At 47.4% G+C, this 23,482-nt stretch overlaps 1 protein-coding gene across 4 annotated transcripts in view; it reads right to left on the bottom strand.

Annotated features, from left to right (window-relative positions):
• The window catches only part of ROR1 (receptor tyrosine kinase like orphan receptor 1), a 180,945-nt gene that overhangs the window by 7,576 nt on the left and 149,887 nt on the right, over positions 1 to 23,482 (bottom strand). For 3 of the 4 annotated variants that reach the window (XM_034064179.1, XM_031050823.2, XM_005151180.3), the window contains exons 5-7: positions 8,418 to 8,545; positions 6,632 to 6,949; positions 4,889 to 5,134 (exon numbers count right to left, since the gene is read on the bottom strand). In XM_034064179.1, coding sequence (XP_033920070.1) covers positions 4,889 to 5,134; positions 6,632 to 6,949; positions 8,418 to 8,545 — 692 coding nt within the window. The remainder of the gene's footprint in view (positions 1 to 4,888; positions 5,135 to 6,631; positions 6,950 to 8,417; positions 8,546 to 23,482) is intronic. The other variant, XM_034064180.1, reaches the window with a different exon arrangement.

The raw sequence follows: 23,482 nt of genomic DNA on the forward strand, positions 1-23,482 counted from the left end.
GCCACCCAGAGCACTGAACAAATATGCAACTTAAAACCTATTTTCTTGTTAGTTTTAGGTACAGGAGCAGGATAATTAGGGATTCTAGAGCAGAAGAAAAGGAGAACATCTGGGAAACCAGAGGAAATGCATGGAAATGGCAAGAAATAGAGAGCAGCCCTGGTTTTTGTCCCAGGAAGTCAGGAAAGGGGCTCAAAAAGTCTGAACACAGACAAAAGCTGTAGCATAATCTTAAAATCTTACATCCTGAGGACTTGGTCTTAATAGGATTACTGGGCTAATGGGAAAACCCACCCCTCTACCAACTACATATTAATAGTGTGGAATCCAAGCAGGGTGGCAAACGCTGGCACAAAGGACCCAGCAACGACAGTTGAAAGGAAAACCAGAGCATGGATGACAAAGAAGGATCCAGAAGAGGCTGGGAAGGTGGTTTCTGTAACACAGTGTGCATGCTAGCTGCAATGTTTGCTCCCTCCACACACAGCTCTTCCCACAGCTAAGGAGCGATTCCTTTCGGAAAGATGAAACCCTCTTCTCCTACTGCCCAGCATAGCTGGGACATCAGACACTCGCCTCCCTCCATGGCTCTGGTTTCACAGGGCACGTTGCTAGAGGGAAGGTGCAGTAGGAGAGGAGAGGGAGCCCTTGGGAAGCAGCTCATGTGCTCACGCAGCACCCGCTTGCGTTGACAAGGACATACCTTCCTCTGAGTACGGGGACGCTGAAGCCTGCTCTGCTCTGGCATTTCCCAGCAGCATTCACCGAGTTCAGGGTATAATTGCACACAGATTAACACACTAACTATAGGGCACCCTGGGAACTCTGAGGATCCCGCTGAGCTGCAGCACTGGTGGCTGCAGGCTGGTTGTTTCTGAGGGAGGTGGTGAATGTCTGTGGCTGCATCAGGCTGAGCAGATTCTGGCACAACAGGGAAAGTTTTATTATTCCTGCAGGGTCATTCCAGTTTGTTTGTCTGTGTTTTCCAGGCTGGATTTGTAGAAGCGCTTAGCGGCCCACACAGCTCTCTTTTATGCACTTAATTAAACATGAACTTGATCTGAAGCTTGGGCTTGACTCAAATTGTGACAGAGGCAAAGTTCAAATGGTTCTGGATGTCACTTTGCATAACCCCTCTCCTCTTACAGGCTCACGCTGTCCTGCTCCCCCACACTCCTTTCTGACCATTCTGTTTAGATTAAGTTGTGCCATCTGGTTTTCAATTGAGAGGTACTCCAAATACCTCTATGGCCTTTGGGAAACAAGAGAGGACTAAAGCACCATGCCCATTACAGCCTCCCTGTGCCCGGCAGTGTGTGCTCTTACCCTGCCTTCAGTGAACATCCAGCTCTACAGCACAGACCCACTGTGGGTTTCCTTGCTGAGCTGCTGCTCTCCAGCATGGACACACAATCAGTGCGTGTCCCCTCTCCTTCAAAACCTTCTTATGTTTGTCTCTGCTAAGCCTCATGCTCGAATTACTCCGTGTTTCACAGCTGCCTATATTCAAACCTTGATGAAACAAACCTATTGCAGCTTGTGAGACATCTGAAAGATACAGTTGAAGAAAGCATCAGCACGAGGCAGCCAGAGACCTGGGCACTAGTTCATCACCTGAGCTATTCCACTCAAAGGGAGTGATTATTCTTAAGCAGCAGCCCTCACTGTGAAGCCTCATTAGGTTAATAGGTTTCTTGGGAGCCACCCTAATTAAATCCATTTCCCATCGAGGCATGTCCTGGCAAGGTAGAATGCACAATACTCATTAAAATCTGCCTGCAATGGCTCTTTCAGCCAGTGCAAAGCCAGCAGAATGCAAAGTCCCACATGGTGTTTTGGATCAAATATGCAGATTAGCCTTTAACAATTCAATTCCAACTCACCTGATACAGCTCTATTTGTCTGCATTTAGGATAATGCCACTAACCCAGCTGCACAGTGAGTACCATTTAAGGCAGTGGTGAGAGGTGATTAAAACCCTTGTCAGAAATGCTTCAAGCCAGCCAACCTATCTCATCTATTATCTAGCAAAACAGTCAAATCAGAGACTTTTTGCAACACAGCCAAAAGTGGCCTGCTTTCAGCTACTTCAGATCAAAAGGCTGAGCCAGTCCTGGGATCTCGGAGCCCATCTAAGGGGACCTGGCAAAGAGCCCCCTTCCATCAACTCTAAATGATCCAATTATCCAGAAGTTGTGGAAAGCACCAAATGCACACAGCTGAAAGGCCGTACAGTGATACTGCAGTGCAGTACAGCTCAACAGCATCGCTGGTGGTGGAGCTCCAGAGACCCCTAAGCTTGCCCAAACCCCCTGTGGCTGAGCCATGTCTCCTCACCCAGCCCAGCCCAGTCTGCAGCTCCCGCTGTGGAGAGCCAACAGCTGGGAACAAGCCAAGGGGAGTCCTGCCAGCTGCTGCTTAGCTCCAGATTTTTGTACTGAAGGGCTGAAAAGCTCTTTGGAACAGTTTCTATAGATTGAACTGCTCTTGTGTAGTCAGTCTAGCACTGCATCTAATTAACGAGAGAAAGATCTGAAGTTGGATGTACTGAAATCAAAGCAAGAGACACAGGACTCTCAAAACTGCATATAGAATCATGGAATTGTTTAGGTTGGAAAAGACCTTTAAGACCATCAAGTCCAACTGTTAACCCAGCACTGCCGTCGATCCACTAAACCGTGTCCCCCAGTGCCACATCTACATGTCTTCTAAATACTTCCAGGATGGTGAATCCCACTTCCCTGGGCAGCCTGTTCCAAAACTTGACAGCCCTCCTGACAGAGAAGTTTCTTCTTCTCTGGCCCCGCTCCAGCACCTCGATGTCTCTCTTGTAGTGAGGGGCCCCAGAGCCGAACCCAGGATCCGAGGTGAAGTCTCACCAGTGCCCAGTACAGGAGCACAAAGCCTGCCCTGGTACTGCTGCCACAGTGGTGCTGGCACAGGCCAGGATGCTGTTGGCCTTGGCCACCTGGGCACAAACTGCCCATGTTCAGCCACTGCTGACCAACACCCCAAGGTCCTTTTCTGTGGGCAGTTTCCAGCCACTCTTCCCCAAGCCTGGAGCGTTTCATGGGGCTGTTGTGGCCCAAGTGCAGGACCCAGAACTGAGCCTTGGTGAACCTCTAACAACTGCCCTTGGTGCATTGATCCAGCCCATCCAGATCCCTCTGCAGAGCCTTCCTACCTCCAGCAGATCAATGTACTGAGGGTGCCTTTGAACCCCTTGTCCATTGATAAAGATATTAAACAGACCTGTCCCAAATGCTGAGCCCTGGGGAGCACCACTTGTGACCAGACACCAACTGGATTGAACACCATCCACCACCACTCTTTGGACTCTGCCATCCAGCCAGTGTTTTACCCAGCAGAGCACACCCATCCAAGCCACAAGCAGCCAGAATCAGCTCACAGAAGCTGCACTGTTGGTGCTGATCCACAAAGTGGTTATAAAATGTTCTTCATTTTGCCTGGTTTATTAAGAGCCATTTTAATAGATGCAAACTTCACTTAACAGAGCTCAGGCCCTGTTTAACAAAGAGATGTTCTTACCAGATCCTCCTTTGGTCTTTACAGCAGCACCCTGGCTGCATTTTGGCTTTGCAAAATGATCAGAAATGGTGATTCGGCTCTCCTTTCATTCTGCTTTTTTGAGACCAGGAGGAAGTGGATGGAAGACTGGAACAAATGGTTCCTAATTGTTTTATCTGCACTTAGAAATAACAATAATGATGGCATGCCAAGGCAAAAATACAGCCATTCGGATGGACATGCCAGATATGCGCCCAGAAATGTTCTGGAAATTCATGGTACAAGGGTTCACACAAACTTCTGTTGCCTCCAAGCTGTCCCAGTAACGTTACCTTTCCCCTTGGAAAGGAGATACCTTGTGATGTTCCTGTTTCATAGCCAGACACAAATTAAATTATTTCTGGTTATGGTTATGAACATTCCTGCTGTGAGGCATGTTCTGAGCCTGATCCAAAGTCTTTTTCAATTAATGGAAAGAAGGGAATCGATGCCAAAATGGGATCTAAATTATCTTCTTACTGAAAGAGTTGATCAGGGGAAAGGCAGACAGTCTGGGCTGTATCATGTGCATCTCAAACCCTCTCTTCAGTGCTGGGCCCCTCACTGCAAGAGACCTTGAGGTGCTGGAGTGGGGCCAGAGAAGGGCACTGGAGCTGGTGCAGGGCCTGGAGCACAAGAGAGATGGGGAAGGGCTGAGGGAGCTGGGGGGTTCAGTGTGGAGAAGGCTCAGGGGGGACCTGATGGCTCCCTCCAAGTGCCTGACAGGAGGATGGGGCCAGGAGGGGCTGGGCTCTGCTCCCAAGGAACAAGGGATGGGACAAGAGGAAACAGCCTCAAGCTGCCCCAGGGCAGGTTTAGATGGAGCTGAGGAACAATTCCTGCCCCACAGGGTGCTCAGGCATTGGAACAGGCTGCCCAGGGCAGGGCTGCAGGCACCGGCCCTGCAAGTGTTCACACAGCGTGGAGACGAGGCCTCAGTGCCATGGGTTAGGGGTGGCCTTGGCAGTGCTGGGAATGGTTGGACTGGATGAGCTTAAAGGGATTTTCCAACAGGAAGAATTCTATCTTTCTATGATTTAATTTGGAGTAAGGTCATAATGGCAACCTGGGAAGCCTTGGACACTCGTGCTGGCAACATGCTGCTGCTTCATCACCTTCTGGAGATTTCCTAGTAAAATATTACTACTGCTATGACTTTAGCTACAAACACTGGAGTTAGCCTTTCTTACAGATCTCTTCTCAGGGATTCAGGAAAGACACGGAGCACAGCTCCCCCGAGCTCCTGGTTTGCAGCACAGGATGTGACAAAGAGGCTCCCCTTTTTGCTCCAAAATGTAACATAAAAAAGGTCAGTAATTACCACAAGCTGGGACATCACAAAGCTCAGACTTAAAGTTCTCATCTAAGGTGAAGCACCACGGGGCATCCTTCTGGTTCCCTGGGTTGCGGCAGTAGGAGTGACCCCCGTTGAGCTCAGGGTACCTGATGGCAGTGAAGGTGTGAGTGTGGGGGTACTGCGAGTTCCACGGCTGGCACTGCCGCCCCGACCGGGTCACGCTCACCGTGCCCCGGTAATCGACTCCTGTGCTGTTGTAGCACTTGTGATCTGGAAAACAATAAATGATAACCATAGAATCAGGGAGTGGTTTGTGTTGGAAATGACCTTAAAGCTCATCCAGCTCCAACCCCTGCCACTGGAGCAGCTTGCTCCAAGCCCCTGTGTCCAACCTGGCCTTCAACACTGCCAGGGATGGGGCAGCCACAGCTTCTCTGGGCACCCTGTGCCAGCGCCTCAGCACCCTCACAGGGAAGAGCTTCTGCCTAAGAGCTCAGCTCAGTCTCCCCTGTTCTGGCAGGTTCAAGCCATTCCCCTTGGCCTGGCCCTACAGGCCCTTGTCCCAAGCCCCTCTCCAGGTTTCTTTCCTGCAGCCCCTTCAGGCACTGGAGCTGCTCTCAGCTCTCCCCTTCAGGAGCCTTCTCTTGTCCAGGCTGCCCCAGCCCAGCTCTCTCAGCCTGGCTCCAGAGCAGAGCTGCTCCAGCCCTCGCAGCAGCTCCATGGCCTCCTCTGGCCTCGCTCCAACAGCTCCACGTCCCTCTTGTGCTGCTGCCCCAGAGCTGGATCAGGGCTGCAGGGGGGGTCTCCCCAGAGCACAGCAGAGGGGCAGGATCCCCTCCCTGAGCTGCTGCTCACGCTCTGGGGGTGCAGCCCAGCACACGGGGGGGTTCTGGCCTCAAGCATACATTGGATAACAACCCAAAGCTACGGCTGGTGCTGGCAGTGGCAAGGCAGACCCTGCAGCACCCGGGGGGTGATGAGCTGCTGGCAACCCCCAGCCCCAGCACACTGCTGCTGGCCCAGGGCCGGGAAACCCGGGTTGGGAGCACGGGCTCCCAATTTGCTGCGGCTGTATGGCAGGGCCTGCTTTGCATTCACATTCCTGGGAGGATTTAAAGCTTATGCTTCTGTAATGAAAACAGCTTATGCCAAGCGTTTTTAATATAAGATACACAAAAGAAGTAAAAACTACAGTGGGAACCTGAATTGCAGCCATTATTTTCATATGAAGGTGGAGAATTTGTGGAAGCCACGTTTTATATTTGACTACTCAGATGTATAAGGGTTGTGAACAGGCTGCAGCCCAGCCTGATCAAAGAGGGAGCTCAGCCAATGCCTAAAATCAGGCTGTATTATGGACAGCCACGGACGTGGCCCCTGTGAGTGTTCCTCCTGACAGCATCCCTGTGCCGCACCCATGGCCTTGGTGGAGCACATTGGGCTGCTGTGGGAGGACAGGGAGGCTGAAGCTACTGATGCTCCTCAGTATTCAAATGTTTCCTGTTTTATATTACGTATAAAAGACTTGAAACCAACAAAGAGCATTTAAATGTAAGCCCACAGTCAGCTAAGTTAAAAAATTAAGAAGTATTTCTACCCACTTTGGACCACTTTGTGGAGAAGTGTGGGAATGAAGTACTCTGAGATCATGGTGTCTGTGAGCTTTCAAACCCCAGCGCCAGCTCCAACTCGGATGCACAAGCCCTTACAGCCAACCTTTTCACAGTGGTATTTTACACATGGAGAAACAAGCAGTTTTCCACTTACTTTTATTGATGGGATCTGCCATTGGAATCCCAATCCGGATGCAATTGACAGCTTCGGGACTATCTGGCTGTGGAAGATCTTCGCAGTTGGGCAGCTTTAACCTCATCAGAATCATGGGATTAGATCTTGCAAAAATATACTCAGTCTGACAGAGGACATTCTCCAGGATTTCACATTCATCCCGGCACAGGTCTCGGGGCTTGGGAGCTGAGGAAGTCTCATCACAGTAGGGAAAGGCGTAATGGCACAGCGAGGGTATGGCAAACTGGGAGCACTTATCTGACAAATGGCTGGAGGTGCCAATCATGGTGAAGGCAGCTGTGAAATACACAAAAGGATTTTACTTAATCCGAAGGGAATTATATTCCTGTGCTTTTGCCTTCCCAGGATAACCCTCATTTCCCACTGCAGCCATGGTTTTCAGATGTTCAGGTGATAAACAGGCCTTGCAGAAATACACAGCACTGATTACATTAGAAGTTATTAATGATGCTGATTTCACTGACAGAGAAAATACATCTGGTTTTCAACATGGGATTAATGTTAAATTAGTTACCAAAACCCCAAACCTAATTAGACTCTTTTTTCCCAAAAAATAATTTATATTGGCTTGCAAAGTCATAGAATATTTGGATGCCTTTTGCCCAACAGGTAAAAACCAAAATTCCTGCAGGATGTAGGATGACAGTATCAGTACCTTCAATGGAAGATCAGGGAATCCCAGCCTGGTTTGGGTTAGAAAGGACCTTAAAGCTCCTCCAGTTCCAACCCCTGCCACAGGCAGGGACCCCTTCCACTGGAGCAGCTTGCTCCAGGCCCCTGTGTCCAACCTGGCCTTGAGCACTGCCAGGGATGGGGCAGCCACAGCTTCTCTGGGCACCCTGTGCCAGCGCCTCAGCACCCTCACAGGGAAGAGCTTCTGCCTAAGAGCTCAGCTCAGTCTCCCCTGTTCTGGCAGCTTCAAGCCATTCCCCTTGGCCTGTCCCTGCAGACCACAGTGAAAAGTTCTTCTACTATCCCAAATGACTTTTCATACAAAACAGTGTAGTATTATGGACTTCTGGCTGTACAGAAACTATTGGCCTTTCCTGTGAGTTACGCAAGTCTTTCTTGCAATGCTGTCAGTGTTTGGAGACAAAGAAAGAACAGTCTAGGGGGGGGAGAGAATTTTGGAATATTCTGACACCAAGAAAAGATCTGAATATAGAGGAGATGATTACCATGGCTAGGATTGGCCAAGGTTAGCTTATATTAAAAATACAGAAGTATCATGGTATTTATGAGGCCTCTGTTTGATTTCAGCACCCTCATCAGCACAGCATCTCCCACAAAATTGGTTCTTTACTACCTCTGAAGGAAAAACACTACCTTCAGGATTATTTATACAGCCCCTTCCATCACCTAAATGATCTCAACCAGGTAAATATCCAGCAAGTCTGGTCTCCATGGCTTTTAAAATCTGCTTGGGTAACAGCAGCACAGGTAACCTAGCTGTGAGACCCTCAAGAGCTCTAAATACACAGTTCCTTCCCCTGGGAAAGTCCTTTTCTAGTTTCTTCTGGGAGAGCTGGATGAGCAGAACCATGAAGGCTGCTCAAACTGTCACTCTTCAGATGACTCCTGCCACTGACACTGCACAATGCAGGAGTCCTGGTGAGCTTTGTGATGGGCTCATGGCAAGAGGGGATAAAGAGCAAACAAGAATAGTACTGCAGGTGATAAACTCTAGGAGCTTTCTGGGAAAAGGCAGCTTTGTGGAGATGCACCAAGGGCAGTTTTTACCCACCTGTAATCTGATTTTCTATCTCCCCTTGCATATGCAAAGACTCCATGTAAATGGTTCGGTTTCCAATGAAGCGCGCACAGGCGATCCCCCTGTAGGGCTGGCAGAACCCGTCCTCTTCATACTCGTCACTGAAATCAATCAGAAACACAAAGGGGTGAAACACTTCACATGTGATTTGGCAACAAAATGGCACTCCAGGGAGCTGGCACTTGCATTATGAAGGGCTGATGTGAGGGGCTCTCTGTGTTTGTCCTGCGCTCTGCGATTCGTTCTGGGTGATGCTCCCCAGCGCGGGAGCCCACATGCTGCCTGCCCCTCCAGTGAGAGCCTGTGATAAGGGATTATATGGTCTTTACGTAGTGCAGCGGGCACAGCACGGGCTTTGTGCCCTGAATGATTTGAACCTTAAAGGCTTCCCACACTGCTAGGGGTAGTTTGTAATATCCCACAAATCAGCCCAAAGTGAATGTGAGGATATTACCTTTACATGCAGTAAGATCTTGAATATAAAAAGTCATCAGCTGTATGGTAAAAACAGTTAATGGCATTTCAGGTTAGCCAGAATATGTATTAATGTATGAAATGAATGCTTTTTGCATGAGAGGGAAGCCTCTATCCAGGAATCACAGAATCCTGGAATGATCTGGGTTAGAAGGGAGCTTAAAGCTCATCCAGTTCCAACCGCCTGCCTCAGGTATGGACACCTTCCACTGGAGCAGGTTGCTTATACCCAGGGAAAACATAAGCAGCCTGAAAAATAAAGTTTTCTATTTATTTAAAGCAGGCAATGTGCTGGTTTCTGGTTTTGAACCAAACTTGTACTTGATATTGATAAACCCAGCAGGAAGAGGCATGCTAGCAAGAGACAGAATTTCAAGTGTATATAAGAAACCAAACCACTCCCAGCACTGATACCCTTGAAATAGGAAATGTTTCTTCAATCTTCCATGAGTGTGGTAACAGTTATGGCTAAAACAGAACCCAAGCTAAGACAGGAGTTAAAGAGACAGATTTCTTTCATTAGGTGCTTTGTTTTATGCAATATAGGAGACATTTAATACATAGATCCAGATGTGAAATTATTTGCCAATATTCTTCAAACAAAGCAAAGAAAGGAAATTACTAAACCTCTGAAGACCAGACCAGTCACCGCTCATTTGGAACAGATAATCAACAGTTAAGTGCTGGCACACAACAGATAGCTTTATGGATGTTTTGAGGAGGGGTCTGCATACATGATCACTGAAACATGTGTGAATCAGCCCTTTTGCTTTGAGAATCCAGTTGGAAATATTTGGGATGCATTTTCTGGAAAGAGACACCTTGGGAAATGGAGATGCTTAATACAAAGTTGCTGATAATTCCTCTGTTAATGATGCTGGTCCCCACCTGAGACAGCTACTACCCAGCTCTCAAACTGGGAAGAATGATACTGGAATATCCCTGAGTATGGTCACAGCTGGCAAGGCAGCAGGTTACTTTCTTTGTGTGCTCTTTTAGCAGAGCTCATCCTCCCCCAGATGCTGAACAGTAGAATCAGACTATGCCTTAACGGGGAAAAATCAGAGCTTTTTTAATCAACTCTGCCATTAAGTTTAACAAAAGACACTTTCATCCCCTCCTGAAGACCTTGGCTGTGAGTGCTTGGAAATGCAAATTGCATTCAGCCTCTTTGAAGTCCCCCATTCATTGTGTGCATGGCTTAGAGGAAGCAGCCAGCCAGCAACTGGGCTCCCCCGCACAGCAGCTGAGGAGAGCTAATGGGATTAGTGGGAAGAAGTGCTAGGATTGCCTGCCAGGACATCCCAAACATCTCCCAGCACTCCTGAGCTACCCACTCCATAGCACTGACCCTGGATTCATGCAGTGCTGTCTTCCAGTTCACAGGGAGAAGCCAGGCTCCATGCATTAACTGCAGGAATTTACGGGTGTGAAGACAGCGGGGTGGGAAGGAGGGATGGTGGAGATGGAAACCTCCTTCCACAGACATCTCCCATCAGCTGAGAAATCAACGGGAAGGGGTCCAGGCTTCATTGGATGATGGTCCCAAGATGTTCCCAAGTACATAAAACACCGGATTGCAAAAGTGCAACCTTTAAACTGCAAGTTAAACTCTTCATTAACTACAGCAGTGGTAGGCTGAGATGCCTCAGATAACAGAGAGTATTCAGCCAACAAAGATACTAAACAGAGACACAACCACATCCATGTGTTCCTGCATGGAGCCAGCTCTGGTGAGAGTATTTTTATTCTGTTGGTACTTGAGAAAATAAAACACCTGAAACCTGAGCCAAACCCCCACAATAGCAACTGCAGGCTCTGGAGGTCAATTCTCCATCTTCTCATCAGTAAATCCCGCAATAGGATGTCATTTATTATTCATTTATTATTTACCATACTTTAACATAGAATTTAACTACTGGACTACAACCAACAGCAACTGCTCTTGAAGGTGATCAAGCACTGCAATTTAAGCATGCAACCACAGAAGACAAAACGAGGAGGAACACGATTAACGCATCACCAAAGCAAACCTCACTCTGAAGCTCACCTTTCAACTAAAGATCTAACCCCAATAGCTGCACACAACAAAGTGAGCAGGGACATCAATTTTCCAGGATGGAAATGCCCCAAGGAGTGGGATTTTGGAGATAATCTTGAAGGTGAGGATTAAACTGGAGAGCCTGGATCCCACCACCCCTGCCCCTAGGGCTGCATGCCAGCCTGGAATTCACAGAGGTGAAACATGAGATGAGTAGTTCAGCTGGAGCAGGCACTACTTGGAATTGCTTTGGAAACCAGCTCCAGAATGGGACAGCAGCATCAGAGTAAGACAGAAAGAGCCCTGAGACCAGGACATGGTGATAAAGAAGGGGAGCACTGGGTTGTGAGGTTCATTTATTGCTTCTGACAGCTATTAGGAGCTCAGAATAGCACCTCCCACAATAGGAGTCCTGATCATAGGCTGGTGACACGTTATTGTGGTGAAGTTACTGGGACAGGCCAATCAATGAACAAGTGGCCCCATCTCATTCCCTGGCTCTGTTTTCACATCAGCCTTCATCCAACAACCAGGGTCATACCAAATTCCCTCTTGCCTCTGCACCTCTTCATGGTGGGATGAGCTTCGGGGACACATTGTAACAGTCTTCCAGTACCTAAAGGGGCTGCAGGAAACCTGGAGAGGGGCTTTAGACAAGGGCCTGTAGGGACAGGCCAAGGGCAATGGCTTTAACCTGAACACCCTCTGCTCATCAGACATTTCATCCAAACCCTGTGTCGTGGCCTGACATGGAGCCCTCAGCAGCACATGAAGCTACTATGTGGCATAAACACACTTCCCACCTCCAGCTGCCAACTGGCAGCCACTTCAGCACCTTGGCTTTAAAACACAGATATCAGTTTCTCGCGATCAAGGCAGAGATCAACAATTCCTTTCACACAGTTCACATTTTGCATACCTCACATGCTCTTGTAAGTAAATCACAGCATCAGTGCTCAAACGTGTAGCTGCTTCATGGTCCTGATCCACATCTACCCACAGCGTAAGGTCAAACAGAACATACAGCAAGCCTGATTCAGTAACTAATGTGTTAAAATTTATAGATAAGATTAAGAACTAATGAAATGGAAGTCAATCAAGCCCACAGGCATTGGTGATTGGGAATGGACTTGATCACTAGTACAAATTCCTTGTTGAGCTACAGAGGAGAGCAGCCAGCAAATGAAAACCTAAAGGGGCTGCAGGAAATCTGGAGAGGGGCTTTGGGCAAGGGCCTGTAGGGACAGGCCAAGGGGAATGTCTTGAACCTGCCAGAACAGGGGAGACTGAGCTGAGCTCTTAGGCAGAAGCTCTTCCCTGGGAGGGTGCTGAGGCGCTGGCACAGGGTGCCCAGAGAAGCTGTGGCTGCCCCATCCCTGGCAGTGTTCAAGGCCAGGTTGGACACAGGGGCTTGGAGCAAGCTGCTCCAGTCAAAGGAGTCCCTGCCCGTGGCAGGGGTTGGAACTGGGTGAGCTTTAAGCTCCCTTCCAACACAAACCAGTCTGGGATTCTATGTTAAACCAGCTATCAGTCTGAAATGTGACATAACAACCCAGTCTGGGATTCTATGATCCTATAATGCCAGCTTGCAGGACTGTCGCCGTTTAACCCCAACTTCACTGCATAGGTTTTGGGGTGTGGATGCTGCCCCTGGGAAGCATCCTGCTTCTTCTACCCACAGAACCCCTGTGGCTGTTCAGCAAATGCTACACAGGGAAAAGGTGAGTGCTGGGGTTGAATGACTGACAGGTGACACAGCACTGTGGTGTTTCAAGATCTTTTCAGATTCAGTTTCCACTCTGTTTTCTATTTAGGTCTTTAAGTATTTCTAGCCTTGATGTTTATCTTGGAGCTTGCCCATTGCTTTTAGATCCCGCTGCAGTTCCCCTGTGACAATACTTCTGGCTTCATGTAGTAATAACACTGTGGATTAAATTTACACTAAACTCAGGTGTCTTTAAGTATCTGATTGCACAAAGTTTACAGAAGACTGAGTAAGAGCTTTGAAGGGTGTCCACACCAATTCACTCATGTAATCTGACCTAACAAGAGCCTGCATCAACATGGGATGCACTGGGTCTTCACACAGCCCAAACTTGAGCAGCATCTCTCTTTCTGTGGATTACAGAGGCTGCACAGAAAGATCAGCCCTGTGCTTAGGGACTTCACATCTCCCCACGTACAGCTGAACATGAGTAAGTGCCTGTGTGAGTAAAAGGACCCTGTCCTTCCCATGCAGTTTAAGATGGCAAAGGTCTCAACAAGAGTTACCTACACAGAGCCAGGAGAGACGAAGTCACAGCACACACACAAAACTGCAGACAACTGACACAGAATCCACTGTCACCACTGGGGTTCATTTCCCCCCCTTTAATTTCCTTGTGGTTTGTGCTGGCAGCATTTCCATCTGTCAGCCCTGGCTCACCAGCAGCTTGTCACACACTGCAATGGTAACTGAGTAAGAAACCAGCCCTAAACCAAGGTGCATGTTCCTACTTCTCCTCCTTCCCTTTGCTTCTCACCTAGACCCTCCCAGTGGCTTCCTCAGTGTAACCTCACTGCACAGCAAGGGCTTTCTCTTCCATCTGGGATAACCTTTTCCACCACACCTGACTTTGGAATGTTGAAGAGGTAAATGTGAAAGCCAGAGAGTGCTTCCAGCTCCACATGCATGGGGCCTATCAGGAGAGATCTCTTTATCTCACCTGCTCCTGGCCTGATGGCTCTGGTGAATGGAAAGGTTGATTTGCCTTCCAGCACATCCCCATGTAAACCAGATGAACTTGCCTGCAGCAGTGGAAAGGCAATAGCGATCACTTTATAACTTGTTTCTTATCAGCTCACACTAAACCTGGAGGAGCTGTGTGGTACCCACCTCATCCAGAGGCATCCCTGCACTCTGTTCTCTAAATCCGAACCGTTTCTGCAAGATTCTCCATCAAAGTCCACTCCCAACATCCTGACTTTTCTTTGCCAGTGTTTTTCTAAATAACCAGGAATTGCCTGAATGTAAACGACGTTCCTTGCAAATGTCAATGACAGGGCTGGGAACCCGGATGAGCAAAAGCCCCGTAATCAGGCTTGTACACAAGCTCACTTACAAGCATTTCATAAATTAATAGAAAATCTGAACCTCCTGAGATCATACTGCATTTATTTTTACAATATCCACTGTATTAAAAGCACATATTTCAATGCTGCTGTAATTGTGTGGTCATTTCACCACACCCCATGGAGGGATTTCTTTCTTTCTTGTGTTACCCTTGTTTTTTCTATTGCATTAAAAGGGATTTGAATGAGAACTCAATAGAAAAGAATTATGAATTATTTCCAATTTACATCCAGAGGAGGCCATGGAGCTGCTGCGAGGGCTGGAGCAGCTCTGCTCTGGAGCCAGGCTGAGAGAGCTGGGCTGGGGCAGCCTGGACAAGAGAAGGCTCCTGAAGGGGAGAGCTGAGAGCAGCTCCAGTGCCTAAAGGGGCTGCAGGAAAGAAACCTGGAGAGGGGCTTGGGACAAGGGCCTGTAGGGACAGGCCAAGGGGAATGGCTTGAACCTGCCAGAACAGGGGAGACTGAGCTGAGCTCTTAGGCAGAAGCTCTTCCCTGTGAGGGTGCTGAGGCGCTGGCACAGGGTGCCCAGAGAAGCTGTGTCTGACCCATCCCTGGCAGTGTTCAAGGCCAGGTTGGACACAGGGGCTTGGAGCAAGCTGCTCCAGTGGAAGGGGTCCCTGCCTGTGGCAGGGGTTGGAGCTGGATGAGCTTTAAGGTCCCTTCCAACGCAAACCATTTCAGGATTCTTTGATAAATACAGGACTAATTTGGGTATCTTGAGTGAAAACAGGCAAAGGAGAGGCAGAAGTCAAGGCTAGACAAAATCCCAAATGCTTTCAGTGTCCCAAGGGCAGTGGCAGGAGCATTGCCCTCCCTCCTGATGCTGTTCCAAAGCCAGCCTGCCAGGATACACACTTACCCTTAGGTCAGTCATTTGGATTACCATTATTTTGGAAAGCAAATCTCTAAGTGACAGCAGTGTCAATAGGGGAGTGTCCATCAAGTCAGTGAGGGTTTAATAAGAGCAGCATGGCAAAGGCCATCATAACGCTCGGTGACACGGGATGATGCCTATGTAAAGCCAGCATGGGATTACGCTGTGCATGCAAAGCCAGACTCATTTATGAAGATTAACTGGTTTGAAGAGCAAAAGCAAATAAATGGTGTATTATCTCTGAGATCTCCCAAGTGGAGCAGGAGGAGCTCTGGCTCTGTGTGAAGGCTGTCCAGACGTTTCTTTCACTTACACAGTGAAAGGCAGTTTGTCTTCCTTTCAAAACAACAGTTCTCCCATAGCACTAAACCAGTCAGAGCTGTTTATCTCAATAATTCATATCCAGCAGCAGAGCACTGATGGGAAAATACAGCCAATGGTGCCTCCTTCAGACAGCCAAGTGCTTTATACCCTTCTGTTCCAAGGAGAAACGGCTGCTGTCTGCAGAGGGACAAGTGTGAGCAGAGAGCTCAGCTCCCATCACCATGGCACAGGGAAGTGCCCCAGCAAATCCAGGAATCAACACTTCTGCAGCTGGGGTTATGGAGTGTTTTCTTTATCATCCAATCCCAGACTGGTTTGAATTGGAAGGGACGTTAAAGCTCATCCAGCTCCAACCCCTGCCTCAGGCAGGGACCCCTTCCACTGGAGCAGCTTGCTCCAAGCCCCTATGTCCAACCTGGCCTTGAGCACTGCCAGGGATGGGGCAGCCACAGCTTCTCTGAGCACCCTGTGCCAGCGCCTCAGCACCCTCACAGGGAAGAGCTTCTGCCTAAGAACTCATCTCAGTCTCCCCTCTTCTGGCAGGTTCAAGCCATTCCCCTTGGCCTGTCCCTACAGGCCCTTGTCCCAAGCCCCTCTCCAGCTTTCCTGAAGCCCCTTTAGGCACTGGAGCTGCTCTAAGGTCTCCCTTAATGGGAATTTAGTTACTAATGAATGCTGATAGCTGACAACACCGAGGGAAGAAACACATTCTAGAAAACTTTGCAGGTAATGAAAGGTGTATCGATAAATTACTCATATTATTACATATATTCACTATACCCTCTCTGTGTGCATTAATGCTATATAAATTATTTGTATGTTGTTAAATGAGCTACATTTTGTTCTGCACTCATGTTCCAGCATCACACAGAATAAAGTGAAAGGAGTTTTTAACTTGGCACATGTCCCTTAAAGCAAACAGATGAATAATACTCTGTCATACTTTCCAAGGAGCAAAACCCAGTTGCTTGTGCCTTGCTTCAAAACTGGGAACATATTGGCTCTCTTTCATGATAGCATTTCAGAAATGTGAGGGCTGCATTTTACTTTGCAGAAAGAAAAGAATTGCCCAGACCTGCAACATCACTGTGTGGTTTAAGGGAAACTTCTGTGCAAGATAAGCTCTGGGTGCTCTGGCACCCCTGTAGATCACAGGGCAGTTTGGGTTTGAATGGCTCATTAGAGAAGCATAGGCATAAAATTAATTAGGCTGTCCTTTGACATCGTTAAATTTACAGAGTCTTACAGCAGCACTAATACAACTAGTTAATCGTAACAATCATAATTAATAATAATATCAATGAGCAAATATGATCTACCTACGCAACTACTTTACTTAGATGTTATGTCACATTTCAAACTGATAGCTGGTTTAATATAGAATCCCAGACTGGTTTGGGTTGGAAGGGACCTTAAAGCTCACCCAGTTCCAACCCCTGCCACTGGCAGGGACCCCTTCCACTGGAGCAGCTTGCTCCAAGCCCCTGTGTCCAACCTGGCCTTGAACACTGCCAGGGATGGGGCAGCCACAGCTTCTCTGGGCACCCTGTGCCAGCGCCTCAGCACCCTCCCAGGGAAGAGCTTCTGCCTAAGAGCTCAGCTCAGTCTCCCCTGTTCTGGCAGGTTCAAGCCATCCCCCTTGTTCTGCTCCTACAGGCCCTTGCCCAGAGTCCCTCTCCAGGTTTCCTGCAGGTCCCATGATGCCAGTGATCCAGAGATGGATAAAGCATCCAAAAAGAATGTGAATCTGGGATGCTGTTTTGCAGGCTGAGCAGATGGGATGGCACCGACTGGCCTGAGCCACGGCTGAGGCCACATTATGGCCATCCTCTGCTAAAACTGGACAGGCACAATTCCCTGACCCCCCTGAGGGTTTCTCAGGGCTGCACATCCTTGCACTCCTCTCCCCCGGTCACTCCTTGTTAGAGGATTTTGGTGCTGAAAGGAGGCAGGTTTGTGCAGAGACATAAACATCACTGGTGAGAGCTGACATGTGTTTTCTACTAACCTCATCTGGGCAGCACAGCAGCACCCACAGCCTTGGGAGCTGCATAAAACACATCTCTCATGCAATTAATCCCTTGGCAAGGATGCTCCGAAGCAATTACTGTGTGTCTGTCATCGTCAGATTGCTTTACACTGTCTCTGTCAAAATGAGTCATTTTGGGGATGCAAAAGCTGCTCAGAAAAGCTCAGTAATGGTGGCCATGAGTTTGAACTAAATATTGATCTAAACAAATAAGTGAACTGGATGTTAGCCTCTCTTTCTCCTCTTAAACACATTATAACAACCCTTTCCTTACTATAGGCAATGGGCATCCCTGCACGCTTGCTCAGCAGCTGCAGCTGGTTAAGAAACAACCCTGGGAACAGGGTTTGGATCTTTCCTGGCAGATTTCTTACATCATTATTCAAGATGAAATGCAAATCATATGCTCGTCATTATGGAACTGGCAGGAAACCGCCTGCACTTCTGTTGTGTTTGACAAAGCTCTCTTTAGGTTACATTTGGAAGGTTGGTTGGTCCAAGTTTCTAGATGCAGAGGAGAAAAAAACGTGCCATGTTTTTGAAGAGCAGTCAAGCGGGGTAAGATTACAAGTGCTAAACGCTGCCTCTTCTATCAAACCTTTGTACTGCACAGAAGAACACCCCCCTCCTCCTGGATTCCCTCACGGAGCAGCAATGATCTCACGCACACGTTCCTTATCCACCTCTCATCAGGCATTAAGCTGCAGATAAGGACGTTTTGATGGAGTGATCATCAGCTTCACCCCATCAATCCACTGAAGCTGCTCTGCCCTGAGTGAGACCAGACCCACCTCTGCCCCCAGGGGCACAGGGCCACTGGTCCAATGGCCCTCAACAGGGGATGGACAGGGCCAGACCATACCACATCCACATCCACATCTGCCTCCTACACTGCAAGAGAGCAACCCTCAGGCACTGCACCGGGAAGCTGGACACAGAATTAGACACAGCAAAGGGAAGAGGCTTTCTCTTGGCCCCATTCTACAGTTTCTTGTCCAAGTCCCTAATAACTATGGCCTTTTTGAACACACATTTTATGAGCAGCATCCAAGGGTGCTACAGCCCAACTGCTGCATCTCCATCAGCCACCCATGCGCAACCATCCCAGCTTGGTGCAGCTCTATTTGTACAAGTGGTATCAAACCACCAGACCCAATGGAGCTCCTTAACCAAACACCCCACTGCTTTAGTAGGCAGGAGAAGAATTGAAGTGACCTTTTTTACTGGGAAGCTGATATTCCCTAGGGACTGATCTTCAGCCACAGCATTGCTGTACAGGGGAGAACAACACAATGTTCTGCCTCTTGGGGTCTGCCAGAAGGACATACACAGGACTGCAAAGAGGTCACATCATACATTCAGTCTCTAATGAGATAAAAATCCACGCTATTAAGGAATTTATTCATTATTAGGTTGTTTATATTTCATCGAGCAATCAAATAAGTTGCAGATTCCATTGTGCATCTCCTCCACAACTTTCCCTCCCCATATAATACACAGAAAAGTCCACCCCTGTGATACAAAAGAAACTTTATAAGTGAAATAAGAGTCCAGATAAAGTCACCTTTCAAACGGCCTGATCTGGACATTAAGGGCTTTATCCCCAGTACTGGGCTTCATTCCCACATATTCCACTGCCTCTTTACAGGCACAACGGGGTCTCAGAGCGAGTGCTCATGCAACTGATCCCACACGAGAAGGTCTCTTTACACCAGAAGCGTGGCATAACCAGGTTTTAATGCAGAAGGAGCTGGGTCCTCCTGGGAGTGCTGGTTTGAGCAAACAGCAGGGACAAGGGCACTTTGAACCCCTGGGATTGGAAGAGGGTGGAATAACAACAAGGTTTTAAGTAACACCTTTCTGTTTGCCTTACATTAAATCTCTTTTGTCAGGCATTCTGGGTTCTTTCTAGGAGAAATTCACATTTTAAGTTTCCCAGTTGGCATTGCTAATGAATCCTGGCTCTCACAACTGCTTATTCACTGCTGACCACTGAAACTGCTCAGGTGGGCAGCAAAAGAGGCTTTGCCTGCTGCTCTATGATACACATCTTTGCAACAGCATCATCAAGACTTCTGGAGTACATAGGAAATAACACACATTCATAAATGGGAACATCAAGAAAGAACACATTTCATCTGAAGACAATTTATATGGTATTAGTATGTAGGATATTTAAACAATATGGGAAATGATCTTCATTTTCAGGCTATCTTTCCATCCTATGCATTTTTTTCCCTTCTCTCCTATGGAAAGACATTAAAACCTCCCATTCTCCAGCAACACGTGTTAAAAACCTTGTTTATCCCCATTAGAACCATTCCAGCTTGTTCTTTTCCCAGGACAGATGACTTACAGAGAACAACAACTCACTCCTTCCTGGGCCTCCAGACACTGCAACCACAGCTTTAACTATTTCTAACTGATACCAACACTTGCAAGCACCAAGAGTCAATGTTGGACAGCACAAAAAGAGCTTCAGAACGTCTGCAGCCCGTTTTATCTCTCACTCTTTCCTGCTTCACCTTATTTTCTGAAGTCACAGCTTTAGTTCTGCTCCTCCCTCCCCTCTCCTTCCTTCTAACATTTAATTTGTCTTCTGTGACTCAACCAGGTCTTTCTTCTGGTGACCTAATATTTTAACCTTCAGCATGATGCAAACCAGACTTCACCAATGTGACACTTGCATTAAAAGTGAAACACATGCCTCAGCACAAGCTAATTAAAAATAATACATATAATGTTAGCTTGTTTAAACTATTATTTGACCAAAGATCTGCACCCATCAATAACTACGGCAGTCCACAAACGCTGCAAAAATAGCACTAACCACCATAAACTCAAACTTACTGCAAACATTAGCTGTGTTATTGTGCTTTTATTTAACACACGTTCCCACAGATCCTGCTGAAGCTGCTGAGCTTTACCCAGAGCGATGCTGGAGTACACGGTGTGCATGAGGAATGTCTGAACCCAGGGGCACAGGAACGAACTTCAGCACCCCAACATGTACCCTGTACCTGCCCAGCACTGCACAGCACCGTTGATGCTGCAGTACTAATTCAGGGATCAATAAGAAGTGTGAGCAGCAGCTCAGGGAGGGGATCCTGCCCCTCTGCTGTGCTCTGGGGAAACCCCCCCTGCAGCCCTGATCCAGCTCTGGGGCAGCAGCACAAGAGGGACGTGGAGCTGTTGGAGCGAGGCCAGAGGAGGCCATGGAGCTGCTGCGAGGGCTGGAGCAGCTCTGCTCTGGAGCCAGGCTGAGAGAGCTGGGCTGGGGCAGCCTGGACAAGAGAAGGCTCCTGAAGGGGAGACCTGAGAGCAGCTCCAGTGCTAAAGGGGCTGCAGGAAAGCTGGAGAGGGGCTTGGGACAAGGGCCTGTAGGGACAGGCCAAGGGGAATGGCTTGAACCTGCCAGAACAGGGGAGACTGAGATGAGCTCTTAGGCAGAAGCTCTTCTGTTGAAGAAGTTGAAGCATGGATATGTGGTTCATTTGATGGGATAGGGAAGAGGCCAGGCACTACAAAGTAAAGACAGTGAGAAAGCAACTACATGGGGAAAAAAAGATCTGGAATTCCACACTTCTTTAAGGAAGTCTATCAGAAAACATGTTTTTCTCAATGGCTTTCCTAGGAATGATGTCAAGGTAGGGACACAGAGTTCTTCTCCACTGACGAGCAGTCTGGAGGTTGCTGTGTTTATGAGCATAGAACGCATACTTCAGCTGGGGGTAGCTGGTAAGTCCAAAACCATTTTAAGCAGTTCATCTTGCTGAAATAGTTGGTCAGGTTTAACAACTGTGAAAACATTTAAAGTTCACATAACTTGCAGCTCTATCATAAATTCTGCTCCTGACAGACACACATAAATAGAGGCTCCTCAGCTGGGAATAGCCAGTCTGGTTTAAAGGTACCACGAGTTATATTAAACCTAGAATGCCTTGTGAAAAAGACTGCTTTCCAGATAAGAAACTCATTCTTAAGACAACAAACACGAGTGCAAATATGCCCCAGTGAAAATCAAGATCTGTCCATCCATTCTCCAAAGGTAACTGGATAAGGCACAGGGAACTTGTTCGTTTTCTTTAAAAGCATTTCACCTCCCATAGGCTGCAGAGACCAGAGTGAAGCAATTGTGCTTCAGGAGCTGTCTTTGGTTAGACCTGAAAAGGATGCTTAGCCCTAAGTTCTAAAAGTCCTCATTTGAAGAAAGAACTGTGTAAAAACTGCAGCTTTCTGCTCAGAAATGGGTCAAATCCCTTCTAAAGCTTTGGCTGCTACAAAAGAAAGGCAGTCACTGCCTTTTCCTCTTTGCTATTCCAAACCAGTGAATACACTGCCTTCCTGCCTGTTTTCTGGCAGCAACATTAAAAGGAGTATTAAGTATATTCAGACCTCTTTTGGTTTTGTTTCTGTTGTAGTAAATAAAGATAGAAACATCTAATTTTGCAAGGCCAACCAGTCCCAAACACTACAAGCTTAAAGCATTTGTCTGAGCAACTGAAAGAAAAGCCCAGTTTGTTTGCAGCAAGATGTTGTAGAAACCATACAAGATACAAGATAATGCTACTCTGCAGCTCATTTACAGCTAATAATTGGAATTCAAGGTGGAAAATAAAACACTCCCCCATAACCAGCACCATGGGCTTTTGATTCAAGTGGTGGAAGAAGGAATGGTTTGGGTTGGAAGGGACCTTTAAGCTCATCCAGTTCCAGCCCCTGCCACAGGCAGGGACACCTTCCACTGGAGCAGCTTGCTCCAAGCCCCTGTGTCCAACCTGGCCTTGAACACTGCCAGGGATGGGGCAGCCACAGCTTCTCTGGGCACCCTGTGCCAGCGCCTCAGCACCCTCACAGGGAAGAGCGTCTTCCTTACATCCAACCTAAATCCCCCCTGTTTAAGTTTGAGCCCATCACCCCTTATATGTATTTTTCTGGACTTGTCTAAATTTGCAGGATATGGAATTTACTGGTATTTCCCAAGAAATAAAACTATCCCAATTATTTAATTTGGTTTTATTATTACAATGTGTCAGCAATTGACAGTAGTAATTCAATTGAATGGGGTCTTGTAACATCCAGCTCTACTGTTCCTTGGTTAGAAAGTGAAGCTGTATCTGCCAGGCTTCCTACCTGCCTCCACATGGCATGGTGACACCAAAATAAATTGGTATTGATGAGGTTATATGAAAGTTATGTATTATATTAATGCACTCCCTCACTAGAAAAATATTATTTAAGGTATTTCAGATAATAGAACTGTTTCTAGAACCTTGTTTTAGTCAAGTCTGTCCTGGCATACTTCTGCAGTTGGACTTTATCAAATCTAAAGGCTGGGTTTTATCTTCAAGTAAGTAAAGTGCTAGTTCGTATCAATATTAACTCTTATCATGGTCTTGTAATATAAAACATGTACTGTATAACTGCATGGAAAAAATAAATGAGGATTAAGGCAAACATCATTTTAAAAGGCATGTGCACATACCATCCATGTAGCAAAGCCATTTACACACAGTGCGGGTGAGCTGAAAATCAAAGGGAGCTCTGCTATTTATCCACCATTGCTCCTTTTAGCCAGCCAAGAAACATTATTTTGGCAAGACCACGACTGCCTATTTTGTCCGACAAAAACACCTTCTCTCCAAGCATGGAGTAACATTCCTGAGTTGTTCTGACTGAGGAGAAATACGGAGCAGCTCCATAGAAACCCATGGAGTTCCTCTGGGTTTATCCCCATACAGCTGAGATCAGACCCTGAAAGAGTCGCAGCTCCCAATGCCAACGGTTGCTCCCAACACAGCTCCCAGCACAAAGCAGACATTCTCCAGATCAGTCCTTCACATTTAGCATTGCTGGGATAACGTTTTCTCTCATTATCTTTTGCTCCTTTCAGATGTGCAGAAGACAGTACACTCACAGGTCAAATCCTCACCTGCTCCTTGTGTCTGGGCTAATTTGCATTCGTTCAGGAGGAAAAATGACAGCACCAAACATTAATTAAATGCTAAAACATTGCCATGAGGAGCAAAAATCAGACAAGGAGGTTCCTGAAACTACTGCAAACAGTACAGGAGAAGCATTTACTATGCTTTAAAGCCCAAGACTAAGAGATTCTGCTATAATTCATATTTGGCTTGTGAAAAATGGAAATGGTGGCACTGTCAACAATAGTGCAGAGTAAATGC

Source organism: Melopsittacus undulatus, chromosome 6, assembly GCF_012275295.1.
Source record: "Melopsittacus undulatus isolate bMelUnd1 chromosome 6, bMelUnd1.mat.Z, whole genome shotgun sequence".
Classification (NCBI taxonomy): domain Eukaryota; kingdom Metazoa; phylum Chordata; class Aves; order Psittaciformes; family Psittaculidae; genus Melopsittacus; species Melopsittacus undulatus.